Genomic DNA, 22,387 nt, shown 5'->3' on the forward strand with positions numbered 1-22,387 from the left:
TGCAACATCCCAAATCAACACAGTCTATGAGAAATGTCATATTACAGGACTTCAGGGTAATTCTGAAAAGATAATAAGTATTAAATGGCTATGGCTTCACAATCAACGTGCACTCTCTCTTATTAAGACAAATGCCACAGCTGCTGTGGTGTGTTAATGGATCTAGCATGATAACTGCTAGCACAATTCTTTCCAGAGTCTATGGCACAAGAATCCCAGGCTGTCTATAGCCATAGCCGTATTTTTTTATATGAACATGTCTCCAGATAATGCAATAAACAACGAGCCAAGCGTGCTCAGACAGCAGCACCATCAGCAGAGATATGGGCAACACCAATTGTTTATTGAACCAAAGCAACCTGACCTCAATTCAATTCATTCAGTGCACTCTTTGTGGGCATTCACGAAGTTAGTGGGATAACGATAGAAAGCTTTCTAAGCAAACATTAATAGATTAAAAAAACAGTTGCGTAGCAAAATTTACTTGGTTGAAAAGGACAGTTAATCAAGTTTCTAGAACTCCATCTATTTCCATTTTTAGACATTTGGTATGCCAGAAGAGCTTACAATTTGTTTTTTTTTTACACACAGAAAAGCGTGGTATATATACAATGAAGTACAGCTGCCCATTTTTTTAACCTGAACGCACAAGCGTCGACTGCCAAGTCGATAAGCGCCGTATAATGGAGCACAGCGGCAAAATGAACAAGAATATGTGCATGCGCGCAGTGAACAGTCTGGTGCAGCTTTCATCTGCCAGGCTGTTATGTGAAACGGACCCAACCCCACTTGCTTTTTCGTACTTGCTTTTTTGTCTTGTTTTTGGCTTGCAGTGGCAGATATATTTTCTGCCTCTGAAAGGTGCTGCGTAAACCACAGGAAAAAGAAAAAAAAAAAACGCTGATACACACGTATAATCAGTGAGTGTTTATCACATCCCATCCATCTCAAGCGCGACCACTTGACCTTTTCTTTATAACTTTATGACAGCATTCTGAAAAGAAAAAAGGATGACGATAACGGTCCTCAAAAGAAGCGGGGGTGGAGTCAGACAGCTGCACAGGACTGCTCATCAATTCTCGTTCATTTTGCTGCTCGCGCGTTCGCATTAAAAAAAATGGGTGGCTGTACAAAGAGACCAAACTGACCATACCTTTGCAACCGAAGCCTATATATATTCTAGAGGACAAAAATAACTTCTTCAGTAAACGTAAACAAATCTTGATCCTTGACAGCACTAATAAGGGAAAAAACGTATGCTGTTTTTTAAGCACATTGAACATAGTAGAGAGTATCAGATCACAAGGAACCACAGCCATGACAGCATTAACATTTTCCTGCCCACTTGGAATCACCGGGAACCACTCTCCCATTCCGCATCAGCACCCACCCAATAACATGAGTACAACCATCAGAACTGACCCAGTCGTTCCAGTGGATCAAAAACACTGGGAGTCCACGGGTCTCTGGTCTGTCACCCAGACTGCGTTTACCAGAGCCACTGCATGTACCAAGTCTCACTGGCACAATGAAGCACTTCGGGCAATTGTGCACAGTTCTGGATGGCAAATCAGAGACCCAGTGAACTCTACATTCATGGAAAGCTGTGAGGAACCTTCAGGATGAGGTTATTTAAGTGGAGACACTGCACCATAAAGCTGTTTCTAAAATTCTTGATTGATTTTAATGAAACTTGCAGAGTTTCTGTAAATTCGTGAGCCGATTTCAAATATGCAATTATTTTTCTAGTAGAATGCGCAGTTTTCATAACATCAAACATTTCATCTGCTTTGTTAGGAGCAAGATTTTTCCTAAACATAGATAGTTACAAAGCAAATCAGCATATCACAATAATCTGGCATGAAAACTGTATGCATTAAAACAAGAATGCATATTCTAAAGCCACTTAAGCAGATGTTATGGTATGCTGAACAATCGCGAGTCAGTCGATTGGATATCGCTCATGAAATTCAGCATACCATCATAGCATTTGTTTAAATGGGTTTAGAACACCCATCCTTGTTTTACTGCATACAGTTCTAAAGCCAAATTATTGTGATATGTTGATTTACTTTTTAACTCTCTCAGTTTAGAAAAAAAGGTGCTGCTCCAAGGCACATGAAACGTTAGACATTTAAAAAAAAACACATATTGCACTGGAAAAATAACTGCATATTTTAAATCAGCACGTAAATACACATAGAACTCGGGAAGTTTCATCAAAATCAATCAAGAAGCTTTTAAAAAAAAATTAAAGAGCAGTGTACCCCCTGAAACACTACATGTTGCGCTGCTCCAAGGATAGGCCTGGTGAACACCTCACACTGTGCAAAAGAAAGAAAAAAAAAAGGGGGGAAAGGGGTGAGTGTAGAACACACACCGCAGCAGGTATAGAGCATGGCCAAAGCTCATTTCAGATGCAACACTTTCGGAGGAGGCACAGGAACGAAACCAACGGCCCCGGCCCCTTTCGCATATTCAACACACCCACCACACCCACACAAATCACCCAGTCACACAAGTCGCACGACCCAGAAGTTTGTGGGGAACTGCCAGTTCAGCTTTGCAACATCAAGCTGGCGTGGAGGCGTAGAGTCCATAAATATGTTCGCAACAGTCGGCACATTTCTGGGACGAGAAAAGATTAAAAATAAAAGTGGGGGGGGGGAGGTGTCAACCGCGAGAGACTGCCATCTTCCGCAACCTGGAGTGAAAACGCGTCCCCGCATTGTGCTCGTCTGGGTTGTCGCTTAGGAGGAGAAACGAGGACTAGGTCTTGTCGGCCTCTGCTTGGCGAGACGACGACTCTTCACACTTGCCGCGCGCTGCTGCCTTCCTCTTATAATTCATCACGGCGGCCACTGCACAAAGCAAGCACAGAAACAGGCAGGGCGGCGTCAATTCCCGAGCTTCGCTAAAGACCTACGACGCATATGGGGACCACAGCACAAGAAGCCTTGGCATTGTTAATCAACAAGTAGCATGACCATCACTGCCAACCAACACCTATCAACATGGCCTTGCAGCATGTGGCAAAAGGTTTAGTGGAAGGCACACTATTATCGCCTTTCACACACAGATGTGCACCCGTCGGCGTCTGCCAGCAATGCTCATTGAGAGGTACATTACCATCACAGTTAACCAACAAAGCTTGCCAACACGCGACACACTGCACGTTCTATGTCTTGTTATACAGCAATTCACGATCATGATAAGGTAGAAGTTCAGGGGAAGATAGAATCCTGAAGCAATCAAAAATCCTTGAAACACGGGGTGTCGCTGGAGCCCACCCTTCAACAAGCAATCTTGTCTTCTTCAAGGCTGCAATTTGAAGCTGCAACCTTGTCGAAGCTGCTTGTCGAAACGTTGGCTCCTGCAACACCTCGTGTTCCAAGGATTTTACATGATCGTGATAAGTTACACGAGATGTGAAACACAATCATTAAAAAACTCTACAGACAAATTGCATTATGACAGTGTATTAACCCCAATGCCGTACAATTATTCAGCATATTAAATATTCTCAAGATTTCTCAAGAGATTTGAGGGGTGTCTGTTATTACAAAACTAAACCTACTGCAAAACTCAAATTGCCTACAAAACTTGGCTACAAGCAACTAGACAGTTGCTTACTTAATCACCAAGCAATGCAGCAATATACAATTCAGAATGCTGAATTGGATAACTAGCAAGGGCTGGAGTAAGAGTGTCTCAAACTTAACCATGCTCACATAATGACCTGCATCACAGTTGCATGGTTATCTAGAAGCTGCGCTATCAGGCTAATCAGGCATGCTCGGTTACTTTTGCACACGCATATGACTACCATTTACCTGCTAGAGGTGAGCCACCGGGAATTCATCTCTTACAGCGTGGTGCAGACAACCCTGGACACCAATGCATGAAGAGACAGCTCCCAATGTCATTCGCACAACAGGCACCTTTTACAGGTGACATTGTTCAGCAAAGATGGCACTGAGTACCTGGCAATCTAGCGAATTTCAGCAAAAGGCCGCATTAAAAGTGTTCTGGCAATCCACTGCGTCACAGATGCACGCTCACTTGTGGCAACAAAGCAGTGCATTTAGTGAAGTTAGTGTTGCAGATTAACAGGTAAGTCATAAGCAAGCCACTTATTAAATGTTGTTTTCCATAGTTCTACATTAATTCTAGCAGATCTATAACTATTACAACTCTAAGAAAAGAACAGGATGCAAGCTAGTCACACAAAACTTATACTAATGTACTCCAGTGGCATGATTCGCATAATACACATGTTCTCAAGTCAGCAGTATAAGCTATATATGAACAGTTTGTAGCTACGCAACACTGTAACCAGTGCAGTGCATGGGAAAATAAATGGCATAAGAGTGCCATTCCAAACACTCAAAATATCAACGAGAAGCACAGACAGTTGTAAATATACTGGCCTTTAAAGTCTCTACAATCTACTTACAAGTGCTGAAATGTAGAGAATGTAACAAAAAACAAAACAAGAAAGTAAAAAATGAAAGGGCTTCAGTATATGTGCAGGACAGCAGACCAACGAAGTCAGTGCAGTGCGGTCAAGCATTGAGGAGAAAAGTAAACTGTGCATGCAGAGTATGCGAAAGCGCATGCTACATCACTCATGCAGGCAAGCGCAGCAACAACTGGAACTTGCAAGCTTCGATGCTGTTTGAGTTACTTGGCAAAGCGCCGCTCTACGTTTTCAGGGATACTTATCTAAAGAAAGAAATAGCCACCCCATCAAGTCGGAGAAGGTGCTCAGAGTGCTAGTTTTATTAACAGCGCAGGCATGACTGCGGTGGTAAGGCGCAACGCGGAGGGTAGGCGAGCAGAAGGGGCCGCGCTTATCTCAATCTTCGAGGCCGAGGTTGATGTAGTGGGCGCGTTCACTCCAACCAACCCGGTTGTTGACTGGTGCCCTTCATTCCTGGGACAGCAAGAGAGTGCGCTCAATGTTTGGATTCAATCCGGCTACCGAGTGCAAGTGCTAATGAGTCGTTATAAAGCACCATACTTTCGCTCGTGTTAACCACAATGAAAATTTAATAACCTCCAAGAACGTCATAGTAATCACAATCATTATCGCTGGCCTATCTATGTGTTCACTCGGGAAAGAAGCCTGCTTTCAGCAACCCCCTCAATTGCTCCTGTCTTGTGTTCGCTGACTCGATCTTAACGCCTGCACAATTTCCTAATCTCATAACATTGCAACGTGCTGTCTACTACTAGTTGTTCCACCAAACGCAATAAATTTCATAGTGATTAAAGGTCTGGCTAAGGAAGGCATTCCTTGTGTACTACAGGTATCAAAATGAGAGCTAAAGTCTATATGCACAACTGTTAGCCTTAATGTTCAAAGATATGGCAGACACAACATCAAAAAAAAAGGGGGAGGGGTAAAGCAGGGTGAGCATTAGATTGCGCAAATATTGAAAAAAAGGTTTTTTTAGCATACATTTCTTGTGGGATACAGTCGCACTTTATTAACAAAAATTTACGCGTAGAAGCAACATAACAGCAGCAGCGCAGACAAGCAACACAGTCTTTAGATCATGTTTACTTTTTACCTGCTGCATGAACTTATCCGAGTAAACTTGCTCAAAGTAAGCCTCTGGTGTTCTTTTACAATTGGGATAAAGTCATAACGGTATGGTCAGAGACCAGCGAGCTAAATTTTTCCACAGAGACTTTTTGGTAAAAATCTGGGACAACAGTCATAACGACACTGTACTGTAGGACAAGCTCCATTTTCGTAGATACTGCATAAAATCCAGGAAACCTGACGGGTATCACTAGCTTGCTTGGTCCAAGCATGTGCATACCCCCTCATTAAAGGGACACTTAAAGCAAAACATTAAGTCAATTCAGACTGATAAATTCTTTCAGAACTCTATCGTCATTAATTTGGCCACGACTGGTTAATTATTAAAAGAGAAAATGAAGGTCAATATTTCGTGTTTGAATTTCGAGCTGAAAGTTTAGCACGTGAACGTCACTGTGACACCACGAATTTCCATGGCGTTTTGCTTATTTTGGCCCCACTGGTCCAATGAAGTTGTTTTAAGCTTGCCATATTGTGACCTTGGGTCCCTTAGAACACAATGCGAATCATTTTTGGCGACAAATGATTACGTAGGCCCTAGCAGATGCCATCGCAATCTATGATGTCATGGTGAGCTAGTGCAGGAACTTCAAGGTGGCGGCTCCACCTGTATTTTGTTCTTGCGCATTTTCTCGCTTACCAAGCATCTTCTCCAGGCTTGTGCGAATAGTAATTTTAGGTTCGAAGCGAATAGTGATTTGGTCGAATAATGTCGAATCGAATTCGAATAGCATTTATAACATATTATAAAGAAAAATAAGCATATTTGTCTTGACCTAACTAACCTGCACAGTATATTTTAAAATAGAAACAAGGCATGTGAAAATTGTTCTTTTTGTGTGAAGTCGTTCTTTTTGGTTTAAAGGGAAGTGAAAGCAACTTAGAATAGTAGCAGGATTTGACTTTCGGTAGATTGCAAGTTTACATTATGTTTTAAAATTTACTACACTTCGAGCATATAGGCCGGTATAATGAGCTTTTAAACTTAAAATTAATGAATCGATGTGAGGGTAATTTGTTCATTTAACCTTGAAGTGGGGCTTGGCGGCGGTGCGGATTTCCCCTGCAAAGGTGTATTCACGATGCAGCACCCCTCCACTGCAGTGAAACCACCTTTAAAGAGGGTTACATGCGGTTTATATGCGTCTATTCATTCATTTCGGATATTTCGAAATTTAGAATAAATTAAATTCGTTTTGAAGCGAATTCGAATACTGTAACATTTGTTCAAGTATTCGAACTGCTCGAATACTCGCACAAGCCTAATCTCACAGTAAGAGTGGTGCTTTCGGTATGGCGAAACTGTAATTTACTGATATGAGAGAAATTGTTTTTCTCTTCAGTGTCCCTTTAACATAATTAGTGTGCATGTCAGGTCGAAGCATGAGAAGATAAATTTGGAGGGCCAGACACGGTGCTCGGAACCGAATGCTCCTACAACAGCGCAGCATCTTCGCTACTTCTGCATTTCACCGCGCACAACCAACATGCAATGGCCACATGCTCTCCCGCCTGCCAAGGAGCTTCCCACGCGTTAACGTACACAAGTGCACTGCAGACAGAAAGATGCAACGCCTTCTCAGAATACGGTACTTGTCTCCTGGTCAGGACTGCTGCAGAAACGTGAAAGAGAAAAAGAAAGAAAAGAAGAGAGACGAAACAGAGGTGAATGTGCCAAGGCCAAATGAAAAAGTCCGCAGCAAGAAGCGTTACAAGAGTTTCACACAAATATTACTCCAGGGAAATCTGGGGCAACCGCATTTGCACTTCAACCAGAACAGATCCGTGTATATTATTAGGGACAGATGAATAGGAGACTCATACACTATGTGTTGCTGTCAAAATGTCACTCGGGTTTAGCTACATGTCACTTTAGGTTATTTAACTAAAATTTCAATGTAAAATCTGTAAATTCCAGACACTACTGTCAACGGTCAGAGCTAACCACAGTTAGCACTGAATTCTGAGCACCTAGTGAAAAAAAGAAAAACACGGGGTTACGATATAAAGCAAGGCTGAACGATAAGGAATGGTAAGTGGAACAATGGACAAGGCTTTTTACCTGCAAGGGATTTCCAAAAAATGTTTTGTTATATTGTTGCAAGCAACATGTCAAAGGTTTTCAAATTTCTATAATTAAGGATCTACAACATACTATAAGGGTTTTACAGTAGTAAATGGCCGTTAAAAGATAACCTCTGAGTCACCTATGTCTGCCTGAAATTTTGCACTGTGTGCATGCGTGTTGCAGACATAATACTTTCGTTACTGCCTAATGTGAGACATGCAATAAGTCTAATGGCGCAAAAACTGTCAGCCAATGAGAGGTGTTTCAATCATGGCCTGCCATGACAACCAGAGTTCTTTAGTCGTACGAGTTGCGAAACTCCCCATAGGCTCTATGTATGAAAATCTGGACACGCCATTGGCCAAATCAAGCAAGTCTGCAGATTGTAGCGCCACCTGCACGCGGGAAAGCGAGCTAATTTTGAAGGCAAGATAACTTGTGGGATATATTTGGATGAACGCACACGCATCATCTACAAAATATCAACGGTTAATATAGCCCACGACATATTTAAAACCAATTTTAAAGTGCGCGTCGCGTGACTGCGTGCGAAACACCCCACCTCACGACATCAATGCCAATTTGTTTTTGATGTAAACCACCCACAGCCACCAGCATCATGAGTTTTGTGTTGGCTGCCACGATCCCTGCGAGTGCTCTCTCCTAGGAGACCATTTCAATGCAGAGGGGGCACCTCCTTTATGGACTTTATGAACAAAGGCTGACGTGGCAGTGCAATTTTGGGACGTCGCACATATTTACAACATCCCAGAGGGGATTCTAGCAGCACCCAGACAGCCTTCGTTGAAAAGAGTTGTCAATGCGGTGCTCACATGAATACGGTTTTGTGTGCTCACGTTAGCAGCTATGTTTATATGAAAACCATTCTGGGTGCCGCCTCACTCGGCATTCTTTGAAGCCGAAACTGTGATTGGGTGCTATAAAACAGTCTCCAAATAATGAACTGTTGCGTGCTCAAACAAACGAGGTTTCCAGCCATGATACGTTGGTCATTAGCTACTTATTGCAACAGAAAGAACAAGATGCAAAATTTTTGTCTCATTTACTTTTGATGCTTACAATTTGAAGATGAAGGAAAACAGGATGATACTACACCCATGGAAGTCTTTGGCTTTTTTTAAAAATACTTCTCCTAATTCTTGTCGTGGCCAGTTGCGCAATGACAGCAAAGAAGTGCAGTGATTGTGGCAAAGCGATGTGTTTTCTACCGTTCCTCCAAGGTGGTGTGCAAGTCTGCTATCCTCTACAAATTTGTCCACAGGCACGTCCGGATTTAGGAATGGGCTTTCCCAAATGGTATGATTTAAGAACTCGCAGACTACATTGCAACGGACGACAACAATGCCTGCTGGCTAACTGATGACGAAATGATCAGACGATACGATCACTCGAGAGAGCTTTCTTGGTCTATGACGCACCTGGGCTCACGCCTGGGCTCGCACCTGGACTCGCCTGTCGTACTGTCGCTTGCCTCGCACTGCGAAGGTTTTAGCGAAGCCCTTGCCATTCTGGAGGAGATTAGTGCAGGCTCGGTCGCGAGACGCCGAGCACTGGGTCGTTTGCGCGAACTGAGAAAAAATTTAGCAGAATTTCGTGCAGGTTTGCAGCGTATTACAAAAGCAAGCACGGGCTTGCACATATTTGAGACTTTCAAACGACAAATTAAGTACTCGATTCAATTTGTTTTCTCAAATACCAGTTATTGTACAAAAGCACAATGCTACTTTCTGCACTTAGGATAATAAATGTTCACGAAATGTACACTCAATTGAACTAAAATTTGCTTTTTATTCTCATTTGCATGAATGACTTTTCCTTGCCTTAGAGATTGCAGTGCTCCCAGCCGAACTCAATACCACTCAAGTTCTAGACACTGCTACACAGTGCCTGATGCCACCTGGAATACCTTGCAAATTGCTTGCCACTACAAGCAGCCGTTTCATCAGCATTAGAGCACTGCACGGGCCGGGCCGGGTAAGGGGTTCTTGGATCGGGCCCGGGCCGGGCTCGGGCCCTTGGTCTTCGGGCTCGGGTTGGGCTCGGGCCTGAGCCAGGCCCGTATTAGGCCCGGGTCTCATACGTATAGGTATAATTGCGTGTGTGCGTTGTGTGGCTTTGTTTGTGTTGTTTTGTGGGGTTTAACTTCCCGAAGCGACCCAGGCTATATGAGACGCCGTCGTTGAGGGCTCCGGGTAATTTAAACCACCTGGAGTGCATTGGCGTGCATAGAAATTGCACAGTACAAGACGTCTACAATTTTGCTCCATCGGTATGCTACATGGGATTTCAAGAAACGCCTAATATAAGTTTCCACCATTATAGTGAGTGAAAGACGTTCTTGGGTACCATGTAAGGAAAACAACGGTAAACTGCCTATATTAGTGTGTATAAGATGTGCGCGTTTGTATCTAGGGAAACATTTCGAGTATGCAGCTACGCTGCATGCCCGTAGACTGGCCAACGCGACTTGTGAGTCATTGATATCTCACAAGCTGTTTTTCGTGCATTTTAAGTGCAAGATGCGGAGCGACTCTTATCCCAGGGCAAACGCCGTTGTTGATTTTCCCATTACTAGCGGCGATGCGCCAGACCATAGAGTCACTCGTTTTCCCGAGTGGCGGTGACGGTGGCGGTGACGGTGGCGGTGACTCGGGGAAGAAGGGTGGGACAAAGAACCTTGTTGTTTTGAACACGAAAACGTAGTGTAGGTTGGGTGCAGTTTCCTGCCGAGGAGTCAACATGACAGCTTTAATTTATGTAACGCTGCCCAGCCTGGCGTATTCCTCCCAGAAGCAGATAGAGCACGTTTTTTTTCCCCATTGCATTGTGCAATAGATGAGGTTTGCAGGAGACTTGCTACTTTTACTCAACAGCCCTAGCTCGTTTGCAGTTGATGTAGACTCAATTTAAAAATGTCTGCCATGCTTTTTTCTCCACTTTATGAAGGTATTATATTTTGTAGTTGTTCTTTGAAATGCAAAAATGAGATTGCGTGGTTAGCACTGCGTGCGTACATGAAAGAGCCAGCTATGACTCCAATTATATTTTACATTGCCCTGCAATCATTTCGCAAGAGCGTTACGCGCGTAATTCACCGAAAGTATACACAGTACCGGTGAAAGTTGTGACACTGAAAGAAGTTCCTAAAACAATCTATAGAAAATATCTTGTCGGCAGGTATCTTCACAGTAACCGAAGGTTGGACAGTACCTCCTTTATGCTCAAGGCATAACTAGCTGAAACGGGCCGGGCCGGGCCGGGCCGGGCCCAAACCTTTCGGGCCCGGGCCGGGTACGGGCCACATTTAGGAACACCGGGCCGGGCTCGGGCGGGCCGGACCATGGCGTTTTCGGGCCGGGCCGGGCCCGGGCCGGAAAAATCGGCCCGTGCAGTGCTCTAATCAGCATTACGTTCACGCTTAGTGATGAGCACTAGTGCTGATGTTACAATCACCATTCCAACAAGAGCCTCCCTCAATTTCACTCTAGGCTATCTAAATAATCTTTTAGATCATAATCTACGGCACTCTGGACAAGTCTTATCCTCACTTCATGGAGAGTATAATACTAGCAAGTAGTGCCTTCATTCGTTGGAGCCCAGTCGCCCAGTTAATAAATAAATACAATCTTTATTTAATTAACAATCAATGTTCGCACTAAGATGATCCAATAAAACAGTCGTGATCATTTGTTCAGCACACAAATTTCTGAATCTAACCAGCTTTGGAAGTTGTCATAAACTATTAATCCTCTGGTTGGCCATTAAAAGATGGTTGAGCAAGAAGTTACATACTAGGCTCAGTGAGTCTGTTACCATATGCTAATGACATATGCAAAGTCTTACACAGGCCCATAAGTGAGCCACATGTTGAAGAAGCAAGCACCTAACATGAACAAAAGAGGATGGCTAGCCATGCACTACAAGGATTCTGGCTGCAAGAGTCTGCAGCAAAAGGGAGAGTTGGGCTAGTTGGTTTGCGTTCATATTGAAACAGCGCAAAAGACGTAGGACACAGAAAGAGTTGACAACACGAGCGTTGCTGACGAGAGTGCTCGTGTTGTCAAGTCTTTCTGTGTCCTACGTCTTTTGCGCTGTTTCAATAAGAATGCAAGGGTCTGTTCCAAGACTGCACGGTGATCACCAGGAGGAGAGACTAGGTAAAATCACATTACAGAAGTTCAGTCTACATCGACCTAGGATGGCAACCACTAGTCTACTGCTAGTTAAGGCTCATTCACACTTGTGACTAGTACCGGTTGTGCGACCAAGTTAGTCACAAACAGTCGCAAATGGCCACTTTGACTGCAATGCGACTGCTTTGGCTCATTCGCTTGCTGCTCGATTTCTCAGTCGCGCGACTGCACTCGCAAGCCCCTGAACCAATCGGATGTGCAGGAATAGGACGTCAGTTTATTTTACGGGGCAATCGCAGTGCAAGCAGACGTGAATTCTGTTTGGCGATGGGTGTAGGTCGCACGCAGGTGTGAACATCGGTCACGTAGAGTCATTTTTTTATTGCCAGTCACAAATGTTCGCACGACCGGTGCTAGTCGTATTTGCATCACTTACAGAGAGTGACAGTGGCAGTCTTTTTTTTTTTTTTTGCAGTTTTGGTATCAAAAACAGGTGGTCTGTGACCTTTCAGTGGTGCTTCAGCTCATATTTCAGACAGACAAAATTTTGTGCCCTGGCTTCTCTATATTCTAATAATATAACATTATAATAACACCTATAACTAGAGCTGTGCGAATAGCAAAATTTTGGGTGCGAAGTGAATTCGAATATTCAAGTGCGAGTGCGAATCGAATCGAATATTTCTCGAATATTTCTAGAATATTTTTCGAATACTTCGAAGCGCAATTGCAGAAAAAAAAGGTTAGAGAGGATTCCTAAGCATATTCTTATGAGATAGCAACATGAAAGTGTTTCTTTTTGCTAGGTTGATGAAGCACTGGCAGGGTGGCGTTTCATTGTTGTCTTATCAAGAATGAGGCAATGTAGAGGCCGAATTCTATTTATGTACATGATTTTGTGCAACCAAAGTGTTGCTGACAACACTTTACATGTGATGGGCAAAGATGGCATTTCCTCAGCCTCTCCTCCTCTTTCAACTTCTGTGGAAGCCCAACTGATGTGGCGGACAAGGGTGCGCTCCCTTCAAGTCCGGAGCTCCAAATCTGCCTCGTAGACGTCGATATATAAGAACAGCTGAAATTTTGGATGCTAAAAAGCTTCGGCTTCCGATTTTTCGGACTTCCTGCCCAAATTTCAGGTCCAAAACAGCATTAATTGAGCCCCCACCTCTGCCACATCATTCATCTCCATGTTGGAACCAGCGTTTTCTTGAGTTAATACATTTGCGACCGTAGCGGAGCTTAAAAGGCAGCTTTGCCACAATGCCGGGGTGTGATGAGGTGAAGCATATTGAAAATCAAGGGCCACTTCCAATCTGACGTTGACTGTCTCTTGGTAAAGTCCGACCGTAACGGAGCTTCAAAGGCAGCTTTGCCGCAATACGACTATGTAATGAGGTGAAGCATATTAAAAATCTGAAGGGGTTACTTTTAATCGGACGTTGACTGTATTTGTCTTTGGGAAGTTCGAATAGTTCGAATAGTAAAATTCCAGTACGAATCGAATCGAATAGCAAACACTATTCGAAAAATATTCGAAATTTCGAATATTCACACACCCCTACCTATAACATATCTATAGTAATACAGTAAAACCCCGCTGATACGTTTTTGAAGGGACCGTAGGAAATAAACGTAAGAGACGGGAAACGTAAGAGCCGAAAAACAGGAAAAACGGCAAAATATTTAGTGGTACAGAATTTTATTTCAATTCTTACGAGCAGCACGAAAATTGGCGCGCTCAGCCGCGATCTAGTCGATGGATAGAAACGCGGAGCTTAGGACGGCCTTATCCACAGAAATGTAATCAACGTATGTGATTTTTTTAACACCAACAGCTGTAGGCATGAAAAAACTAAGCACACGCAATCACGACCGGCGTGGCGAGTCCGACCGCGAACCGCACGCACGACCATGCGAGCTCCAACCAGCTCGAACTCCTCCCGTTCTCCGACAAATAACGATGATGATGAGTCTACGCCAACGCGATGGCAGAAGTGAATGCCAATCTCGAAGGCCTTGCTTTCGCAAGCAATTACGTCATACACGCCATGTTTGTGCAATGCAAATCTCAGAGGCTATGCTTTTGTCAATAGTAAATGCCAATCTCGAAGGCCTTGCTTTCGCGAGCAGTTACGTCATAGACGCCATCTTTGCAATTTGAATCTCGAAGGCCATGCTTTTGTTTGCATCAATTGAAAGATTCTGTTGCTTGCGCCTCTCATGCGGCTAATGTTACGGTCAAACGAGGCCAAGCTGCGTGAAAATGCGCCATGGCCGCTCTCTTTGGTAGTCACTCGGTCGGCTCCGGGCGCACTTCGCGACGTATCATACGGGAACGGTCCGACAGTTACGACGTAACAGCGGGGTTCCCAATACATTGTATCCTATGGGAGCTATGCCGGGACCGGCGGAAAACGACGTAACAGCCGGGAAAACGCAGCAGTGAGGAACGTAACAGCGGGGTTCTACTGTATCTATCATGTCAACACTATCTGAAACTAAGCCTTTTTTTTTTTTTTTTTGCTCTTTATACGAAAAACAAAATGCCAGCCTGTGTGGAACATGCAGCACAGCCAGAGCGAAAGCTGGAGAAGCGGCCTTTCTAGAGCTCCTTGTAAACTCTCTTGGGGTGACTACAGCAAGTACAGGTGCAAGGCACCCACTACGCCATGAATCATAATTTTGTTTAGTAGGGTACCCACTATGCCATTATTCATCATTTTGTGGAGAAGCGAGGTAACGCTGACACTTTACGTGTATTTTGTTGATGCTGTGGATGACGACGAAGAATTATGCCTGAGCCCTCTGTAATGGCTGGGAAGCTTTGAATAATCCACTCATTACACAATTCACATTGTGTGACACCTGGTTGCTATTTTTCTCTTCTACCACATTATACTATGTCTGTTAGTGTGATTCAATGCCCGACATGAAGCCTGTATAGGGTCTTCTGACAACAGAGTTTCAAGTACCGGCGTGACCCTGTGATAGAATGCTTGACCGCCATGCAGAGGGCCTGGGTTTAAATCAAATCTGATTCTGGATATTTTTTTTTCTCATTGTGCACGATAGCGGTTACCAACACCGGTGGCGGCAGCGGACAACTATGCCACCAAGACTGACTGTTGTTGTAATCTCGTAACACCTTTCGCTGTAAAACAAGGCTGGCAAATACAATTGCCACAGGAATGCGTACATGTGCTTTGTGTGAATGTCTACAGTGAAATCTCGGTATAACGAACTTCAGGGGACCGCGGAAAAATGTCCGTTATTCTGAAAGGTCGTTATAGTGAAAGCCCAAAAATTTACCATAACAATAGAATTTCAGTAACGCAAACGTCCTACCTTTGCAACGGTACGTCATTGAACTCGTTTCTCACAACAATGCACACGTGAACGTCAGACAAGGCACGTTTATTTGAAATAGTCCGTGATCGTTTTTTTGACGGGTGCAGCACAAACTCTGCGTCACGAACGATTCTAGACCGTCCGCATTTTTATCCGCCGCTTCGGTCGCTGTTCCACTTTTTTCTATGAATATGCGGAGTTTCCTCAAGTAGTCCAACGCATCTGTGGCCGACACGGACTCGTCGCGATCTTCGGGTGCTACCGTGACATCGTCGTCCATGTCATCGCTGCAATCCTTTAAGGCCCAACTGCATGCACGCGAGTTTCGAGCGACGGCCGACAGGATTTGCTGTCGCGGAGGGCCATCCATCGCCGTCGCTTGTCGCAGGGGTGCAATCGCGAAACGATGCTATTTCCGATTCCACACGGCTGGCTGATCGCGCTGATAACGCGGACGGACCGTCGTTCTGACCACTGGCCAAGCGCGAAAAGCACGAAAGGCATTGGAATCTGAAATAGAATCGTTCCGCGATAGCATCCCAGGTTTCTGGAAAGCCAGAAAACATCGCTTGTCGCCCGGAAGTGAGCGATATCCAACAACATGGCAGCATCTCTGACCCTTGCTTCGGTTGCAATTTGCTCGTGATGCTTCCAATCGGCGCGTACTTCAAGGAATGCAAGTTATAGACTACCTTATTTACAGCCCCATCTCACGCGAAGAGCGAGGCAGCGGCCGTATTTTGTCGTTATTTATGATCGACGGTTCGTTTTGATGTTTCGGTGGTAGCTTGCTGCAATGTCAACATCGTCGTCGTGTGAGGTAGCCCTTCTCCCTGCGAAGCAACGATGTGAGGCGCTGCGGCTTTTCTTAAACGTTCTATGACAGCAAGAGGAAACGTTGTCAAGATGCGCCTCGTGGACTAACCCCGACATAACGCTGTTTACAAAAAAGTGCGACGTAGCGTAGGCAGCGTACGCTTCCGGGCGCCCCATGGGATCACAGCAGATACTACTGCCGCGGTTAAACATAAGATTGCGAAAAAAGGAAGTCCCGAAACGCTTTTATGGCATCTTTATCTCAAACAAGACAGTAATAAATTTGGCATGTCATTCGTCTACTCTGTAATTCTTTTTTGTAATTTGCCTGCGTGCGCGCAATCGTTTTCAATCGAGCAGCGCGACGGAGCCCGTTTGTCGCAGTCGCCTTCGCTCGAAAGTCGCGTGCTATGCATGCGGTTGGGTCTTTACAAAACCTGATGCGTTGTCGCCTCCGCAACGAAGGGGAAAAAAAAAAGTTCCCCGCCCGCGTCTTTCTCCTCCCGTGCCATCTCAGGTTTTAGCGGGAGGGCGTCCGCTCTTCGCGCTGCGTCGTCTGCTACCTTACAGCTCCGACTGCCATGACCGATACACTGAAATCTAAGAATCCTCGCATTTCGGGATATAAGTTCGTAGTACTGAGGTGTTGTTAAGATTACACGGGAATTAAATAACGATCGTTATTCTGAAATGTTCGTTATTCTGAAGTTCGTAGTAGTGAAATATTTTTACATTGAAACTATAAGCAGTCGGCACGGGATTTCTTAAAAGTTCGTTAATTTGAAATGTTCGTTAATGTGGTGTTCGTTGTAACGAGATTTGACTGTACATGGTGGGTGGGCACGCGACCAAAGCACCAGACTGCCCCAAGAGATGTTTGTGTGAAACGTCACGTGCAGCAGCGAAAAGTGAGGAGCACTGACACCACCTTCCGGGCCACTGAGACTCCTTGTCTGTCAGCGGCACGTAGACGACGCCCATGAGGGAGGTGCGCCGCACGGTGCCGTCCTCCAGTTTGTCCACCTGCTCCAGCGTCTGGCTCGCACCAGCCGGTCCAACGGGACAGATCAGGCGTCCACCGGGCTTCAGCTGTTCCACCAGCTGCAAGCGCAATCCGAAAATAGGCCGCACCTCATTACAAAGAAGTCACTAGGCACAGGCAAATATACGAGCGACTCAAATATTCAAACGAACATTAGAGTATTCGAATTTGCTCAGACATGAATTTAAATTATTCCAAATTTTGAAGTATTCAAAATGAATGAATAGATGTATATTTGACTGCAGGTAACCCCCCTTTAAGGGAGGTTTCACTGCAGTTTGGGGGCTATGTCACGAAACCACCTATCCAGGGGAAATCCACGCTGCCACGAAGCCATACATCAAGGTTAAATGTATCTCCTTCACCTTGATTAATTACTTTTTAAGCTTAAAAGCTTGTTACATGAACTCATATGTGCTAAGTATAGTAAATTTTAAAATGTAGCGTATTTTACCACTTATAACTTGCATTCTACTATAGTAGCATTCAAATCTTGCTGCTATTTAAAGTTGCTTCCACTTAATTTTTGAGAATATCATGCAAGGTAGTTGGGTCGCAAGAAAAATGCTCATTTTTCGTTATAATACGTGATATAGTACTACTCAAACTATTCGATACGAAATTATTCGACCAAATAACCATTTGCTTCGAATTTGCTTCGAACCTCAAATTTACTATTTGCCCATCCCTAGAAGTCACACTTGAGACAGGAATAACCTAATTATATCCCCCACACACTAAAAACAGTTTACAATACAATACATCCAAAAATTAATTAAATTCTGGTGTCTTAAATGCTGATACCACGGTGCAACCATGACACACAGCACAGTATAGGACTCTGGCTTAATTCTGACTGCCTCGAACCTTTTAACACACGCCTAAATCTACACGTGCAAAATTTTCTACTGTTGAAGTATGGGTGCCATGGATGAAAACCGAACCCATGCCGTCCTGCTTAACAGCACTACACCGTAATCGCCAAGCCACCTTCCTCAAACTTAGAAAAGGTGGTTTCATCAGAGATGCAAGAGTTAATATATTTCAGTTGAGCACTACATTGAGTACATTGCAATACATAGCACTAGAACTTGTCATCTCTTGCTTACTTGCAAGTGCATTTGGCTTTGGTCACCTTTTATTCTGTTGGAAAAGACGCACTGTAGAAAGCAGCCACAGCACAAAACACTATCCCACTGACCTTCTTTGGCATATCTGGGGCCGCCGCTCCCACGTGGATTGCATCGTATGGAGCGTGCTCGGGATATCCTTCACGACCGTCACCCACTGTAAGGAAAAGAGTTGTTGCAGGTGTGAGGAAGCTCCTCATTAGGTGATGGGACCCATTCTTGCTTTATCTGCCTTGGCCATTTACACCACTTTTGTCAAACCACAGTTCTGTCTTAAGGACAAACAAGGCATTCTATTAATTTAATTGTTGGGGTTTAACGTCCCAAAACCACTATATGATTATGAGGGACGCTGTAGTGGTGGGCTCCGGAAATTTTGACCACCTGGAGTTCAAGCATTCTTGTCTACATTGAAAATACGGCCGCTACGGCCTAGATTCGATCCCGCGACCTTCGGGTCAGCAGTCGAGCACCATAACCACCAACCACCATGGCCAGTTCCTCTATTAATATTTATTCGATAATGCAGACCCAAAAAACAAAGATGACAGCTTAACTTATGCAAAGTTCGAGTAAAACCAAACTATCAGTTTCAAAATTACATTTCAAAACAAAAAAAACACAGGTCACTGTATATAGTTGAACCATTAACATTTATTCTGTACAGTTGGGGCATGAAAAAAACATGCTGTATACAAGATCAGGGCACAGTACAAAGCAAGTATATGCACTGTGTCAAATGGCTAAGAGCCAAGGCCACTCAAGGCCACATCATTCAGAACAGTGCAGTGCAGTACAGCACTGAATCGAATCACAAGTGGCTAAAAAAGATTACAGAACACTATTTCCACTAGTGTGAATTTCTGCTCTCTTAAAATACTTGTGTTTCATAATGTTTGGGTCACTGAATAGGTCACAACTACTACAGAAAAATTTTGAATAGAAGCAGTGTACCCAGGTGTACAAGAAAAACATTCTGCAAAACAGTCTAGAAACTTTCATGGCCTGCTGTAAGTCACTGAAATTTGAAAAGTACATAACACTACAGCTCATGTTTAAATGGCTAAAATAGAAAACACAAAGAATATAAATCATCGTAATCAAGAATTGCAAACATACCGATCATCTTGACCCGCTTAGATTTAAGCAGCTGTGGCTGGTCGCGTTCAATGTTGGCAATGGACTCGTTGACCAGTTCTGGGATGTGGTCGATGCCCACGGCCAAGCCAGTCTCGCCAACCTGCCACCAGAAGAGTAGTTACTTCAGCAAAAGAAAAAAAACAACCTCGAAGCCAATCAGCTAAAGCAACTCGAAGAATTTTTCATACCAGAAAAGTAAAAATTCCACTCAAATGAGCTGATCTGGCAAGCTGATCACCTAACGCAAAGGGCTTGGACTCGCATCATCATTCGAGGTGGCTTTCGAATGAAGGTACAAAAATTCAATATTGCACAGCTATAAGATGCCAAGCACAAAACGGAAACAAAGCCAAGAGAGATGACTTGGACAAGTGCTCCTTGTGTGGTCACGAAGATGAACTCGTGAATACAAACATTAGACACTATGCTGCCTAAGTCAAGGTCAGCGTGCAAGGTGTCAAAAACAGCCTGCAAGCATAACTAAATGCCCTCACTGTCACACACTCCTCTTTCTGATCTGAGAGGCTGGTCTGGATTCCCTGCAGAACTGATGAGCATGGTGATATCTTGACCCAATTTTCTTATGCTAGTCCTCAAGCTGCTACACCAAATAGATGCAGAATCTTGAAGAAGGGTGATTTGTACAGATGGAGAAACTCGCCTATATTGTTTTAGCCTTCCTTCATAATCTTTACAAGTGAGGCCAGAAACAAATGTCAACTTGCCATGAGCCCCATGCAAGCTGTGAGGTAGCCGCTCCCCGAGCCGACGTCCAGAGCCCTAGCCCCTTCCTTGAGGTGGTCCTTGAGTGACTCCAGGGCTTGGGCATGCTGGAGAGACAGTATAAATTAAGTGCCCAGGTTATACAGTCAAGCAACAACCATGTCCGTCCACAACAGTGGAACACATTCATACTCAAGTTAAACCTTCGATCACACGTGGTTAACCTTGTAGCAATTCTTTGCAAAGCAGCAAGTTGGTTACTTCTCTTTGCAGATCTTTCTTTAATCACCTCTTTTTGCACTACAAACTTTACCCCAATTATAAATTAAACTTCCATCCTCCTACTTTTGTTAAGTTGCATATAACAACCATTTTTACTCAAGGCAAAGCCTGCTGACGTAACTTGAGGCGAAATAGAAACCAAGGCAAGATTGGTGCTCGTTGGAGACACCCAACTTAGTCTTGGCCTTCCACCATTTCACGGAAGCAGCTAGCAGCTATGCGCAATCACACTCACTAACCTTTGCCAGAATAATGAACTTTTGGAATATGCAAGAGCAGTGAAAGTATTTTTCATGCAAACACATCAAAAACCAAGAATGACTGCACAAGAATGCTTGACGCACAGCAAACTGAACCATATGAAGTTAATGTGAAGATCTACTCTCACACGGATTTTGCTAATAACATACCTATGCAAACTTAATCGCTAATTATGCAGCAACAAGAGAACAAATTGTAAAGCTTTCTCTGGGCAGTGATTTCACTAATCAAACACTACTTTGCAATGGTTGCCAATTCAGATGCATACAGCAGCTACTAACACGATAGGGCAATATATGCCGTTCGAAATTGCTAGCATAAAAATATGTAAGCTGCTATTTCACCTAAAGCACTAAATTTTATCCAGTTGGGCTTAGATAGGAAAAAGGTATGCGCCCCTATCATAAGGCTCATCAGTGCAATCAAATAATAAATAAAGTTTGGGAAACCATGCGTATTTAAGTTTGTATATGGTTTATTGATCACTGCTGCTGAGCGATAATCGATTACTATAAACAGCGTTCTTGTCGTTCAGGAGAAAGCATTCATTAGAAGCAAAGACCACAAATGTATGCGAACATTCCATATTACACAGCCCACACAGTCTACAAAAATAGTCTTTCCAGCAAATGCATTTAGCTAACATGAACAATGATGTGCCAGCATGAGGCCACTAATGAACGTGTTCGCACATTCTTCAGAAGCAGCAGTAAGCGCATTTAATCCTACCCCGAAACTACGCAAAAACCCATGGAAAAGCTACCGGCTTTTTTCAGTCTTTTCGACGCGATGCAAAACACTTGGGCACGCCCCTTTATCAACACAGCCGCATGGTCAACTCCGCTCGCCAAGTTGAGTTCTATTATTGAAGACCGTCTTCAAGATTTGGGAATTGCGTGCTGCTTCTTAAACAAGGCCGTACCATGTGCGGTGCACTGATTGTGACGGCGTATCCGATCCCCTGCGGTGAATCCATGTAGGGGTTGTGCGGGCAGTAATTTCCTCTGTCAACGCTACTCATCACGTCTTCAACCCTCTGGGTCCTGATGATTCCATTGCCTGCGGAGAATAGAACCTCGACGGTTACGAACTTCCCAAGGCGCACGGTATTTCAGAGCCACCGAAAAAAGAAAAACATTCGGCAACGCTCGATCTGGCGACCGAGAGCGTTTTGCATTACTTACGCTTCAAGTTGCGCACCAAATCGAGGTTGTTTTTGCCGTGCGACCTCCAAGCCATGACAAACGTAGCAAAGCAACACGTTAGGAAAGCTCCACAGACAGCTCTGAACAGCATCTACTGCCGACAGTTTCCACCTAAAAAAGACGGGCCAACACTTACGAAAACATCATCGGCGATTTTTGTGGAGTGGTACTCCTGTGCACACAAGAGGCCGCGGGAAAGGAATATAGCGGGGACAGCGAGCGACCAAACGTTAGCAACGAAATGTACAGCAGCAAAACTTGCCTTGTTGCGCGGCTTCTTACGACGAAAAAGCGCAAAGCGCGCCTCACGTTCCTTCAAAAACGCAGATGCTTACGCCATGGAACGCGCAACACACCGACATGCGCGTTTTCGCTAGGGCATATTTGGGATCGCGAGAGGCGGGCCCCCGTCCTTTAGATCGCCCTTCGGCGAGTTAAAAAACGCAGCATAAAAACGCCACAACGACACCCCGAAATATTACGAGAAAAACTGCGCAATAACCGTTTAGTAACGCGACGATTATTAGACGCGAACGCAGGCAAAACACCGGGGTACGATGCGAGCGAGAAATGCGCGAGTTTAGACTAAAAAAGGTGGCGAACG

General features: G+C 44.2%; 1 protein-coding gene across 5 annotated transcripts; it reads right to left on the reverse strand.

Annotated features, from left to right (window-relative positions):
• Nucleotides 1-322: 322 nt before the first annotated feature.
• Nucleotides 323-22,299, reverse strand: LOC119374668 (protein-L-isoaspartate(D-aspartate) O-methyltransferase). Of its 5 annotated transcripts, XM_037644839.2 has the most exons (9): nucleotides 22,046-22,288; nucleotides 21,763-21,894; nucleotides 21,501-21,637; nucleotides 20,038-20,142; nucleotides 19,292-19,412; nucleotides 18,244-18,329; nucleotides 16,929-17,101; nucleotides 3,834-3,887; nucleotides 323-2,861 (listed from the first exon to the last, which is right to left on the reverse strand). In XM_037644839.2, the coding sequence occupies exons 2-8, from the start codon at nucleotides 21,872-21,874 to the stop codon at nucleotides 3,866-3,868; spliced, it is 756 nt and encodes a 251-aa protein (XP_037500767.1). In that variant the 5' UTR covers nucleotides 21,875-21,894; nucleotides 22,046-22,288; the 3' UTR covers nucleotides 323-2,861; nucleotides 3,834-3,865. The 5 variants fall into 5 exon arrangements, with proteins under 5 accessions (XP_037500767.1, XP_037500762.1, XP_037500766.1 ...); XM_037644834.2 differs by lacking the exon at nucleotides 3,834-3,887 and having other exon boundaries at nucleotides 16,924-17,101; nucleotides 22,046-22,291; XM_037644838.2 differs by lacking the exon at nucleotides 3,834-3,887 and having other exon boundaries at nucleotides 22,046-22,275.
• Nucleotides 22,300-22,387: the final 88 nt, after the last annotated feature.

This window comes from Rhipicephalus sanguineus, chromosome 11, assembly GCF_013339695.2.
Source record: "Rhipicephalus sanguineus isolate Rsan-2018 chromosome 11, BIME_Rsan_1.4, whole genome shotgun sequence".
Taxonomy (NCBI): Eukaryota; Metazoa; Arthropoda; class Arachnida; order Ixodida; family Ixodidae; genus Rhipicephalus; species Rhipicephalus sanguineus.

Bases quoted from the DNA above. Each gene is read 5' to 3' on its own strand.
- LOC119374668 (XM_049420419.1), bottom strand. From the start codon at position 21,874: ATGCTGTTCAGAGCTGTCTGTGGAGCTTTCCTAACGTGTTGCTTTGCT. The intron at 21,638-21,762 runs GTAAGTAATGCA...TATTCTCCGCAG, and splicing joins TTTGGTGCGCAACTTGAAGC to GCAATGGAATCATCAGGACC. The intron at 19,413-20,037 runs GCAAGTTGACAT...TTCTGGTGGCAG, and splicing joins CAGCTTGCATGGGGCTCATG to GTTGGCGAGACTGGCTTGGC.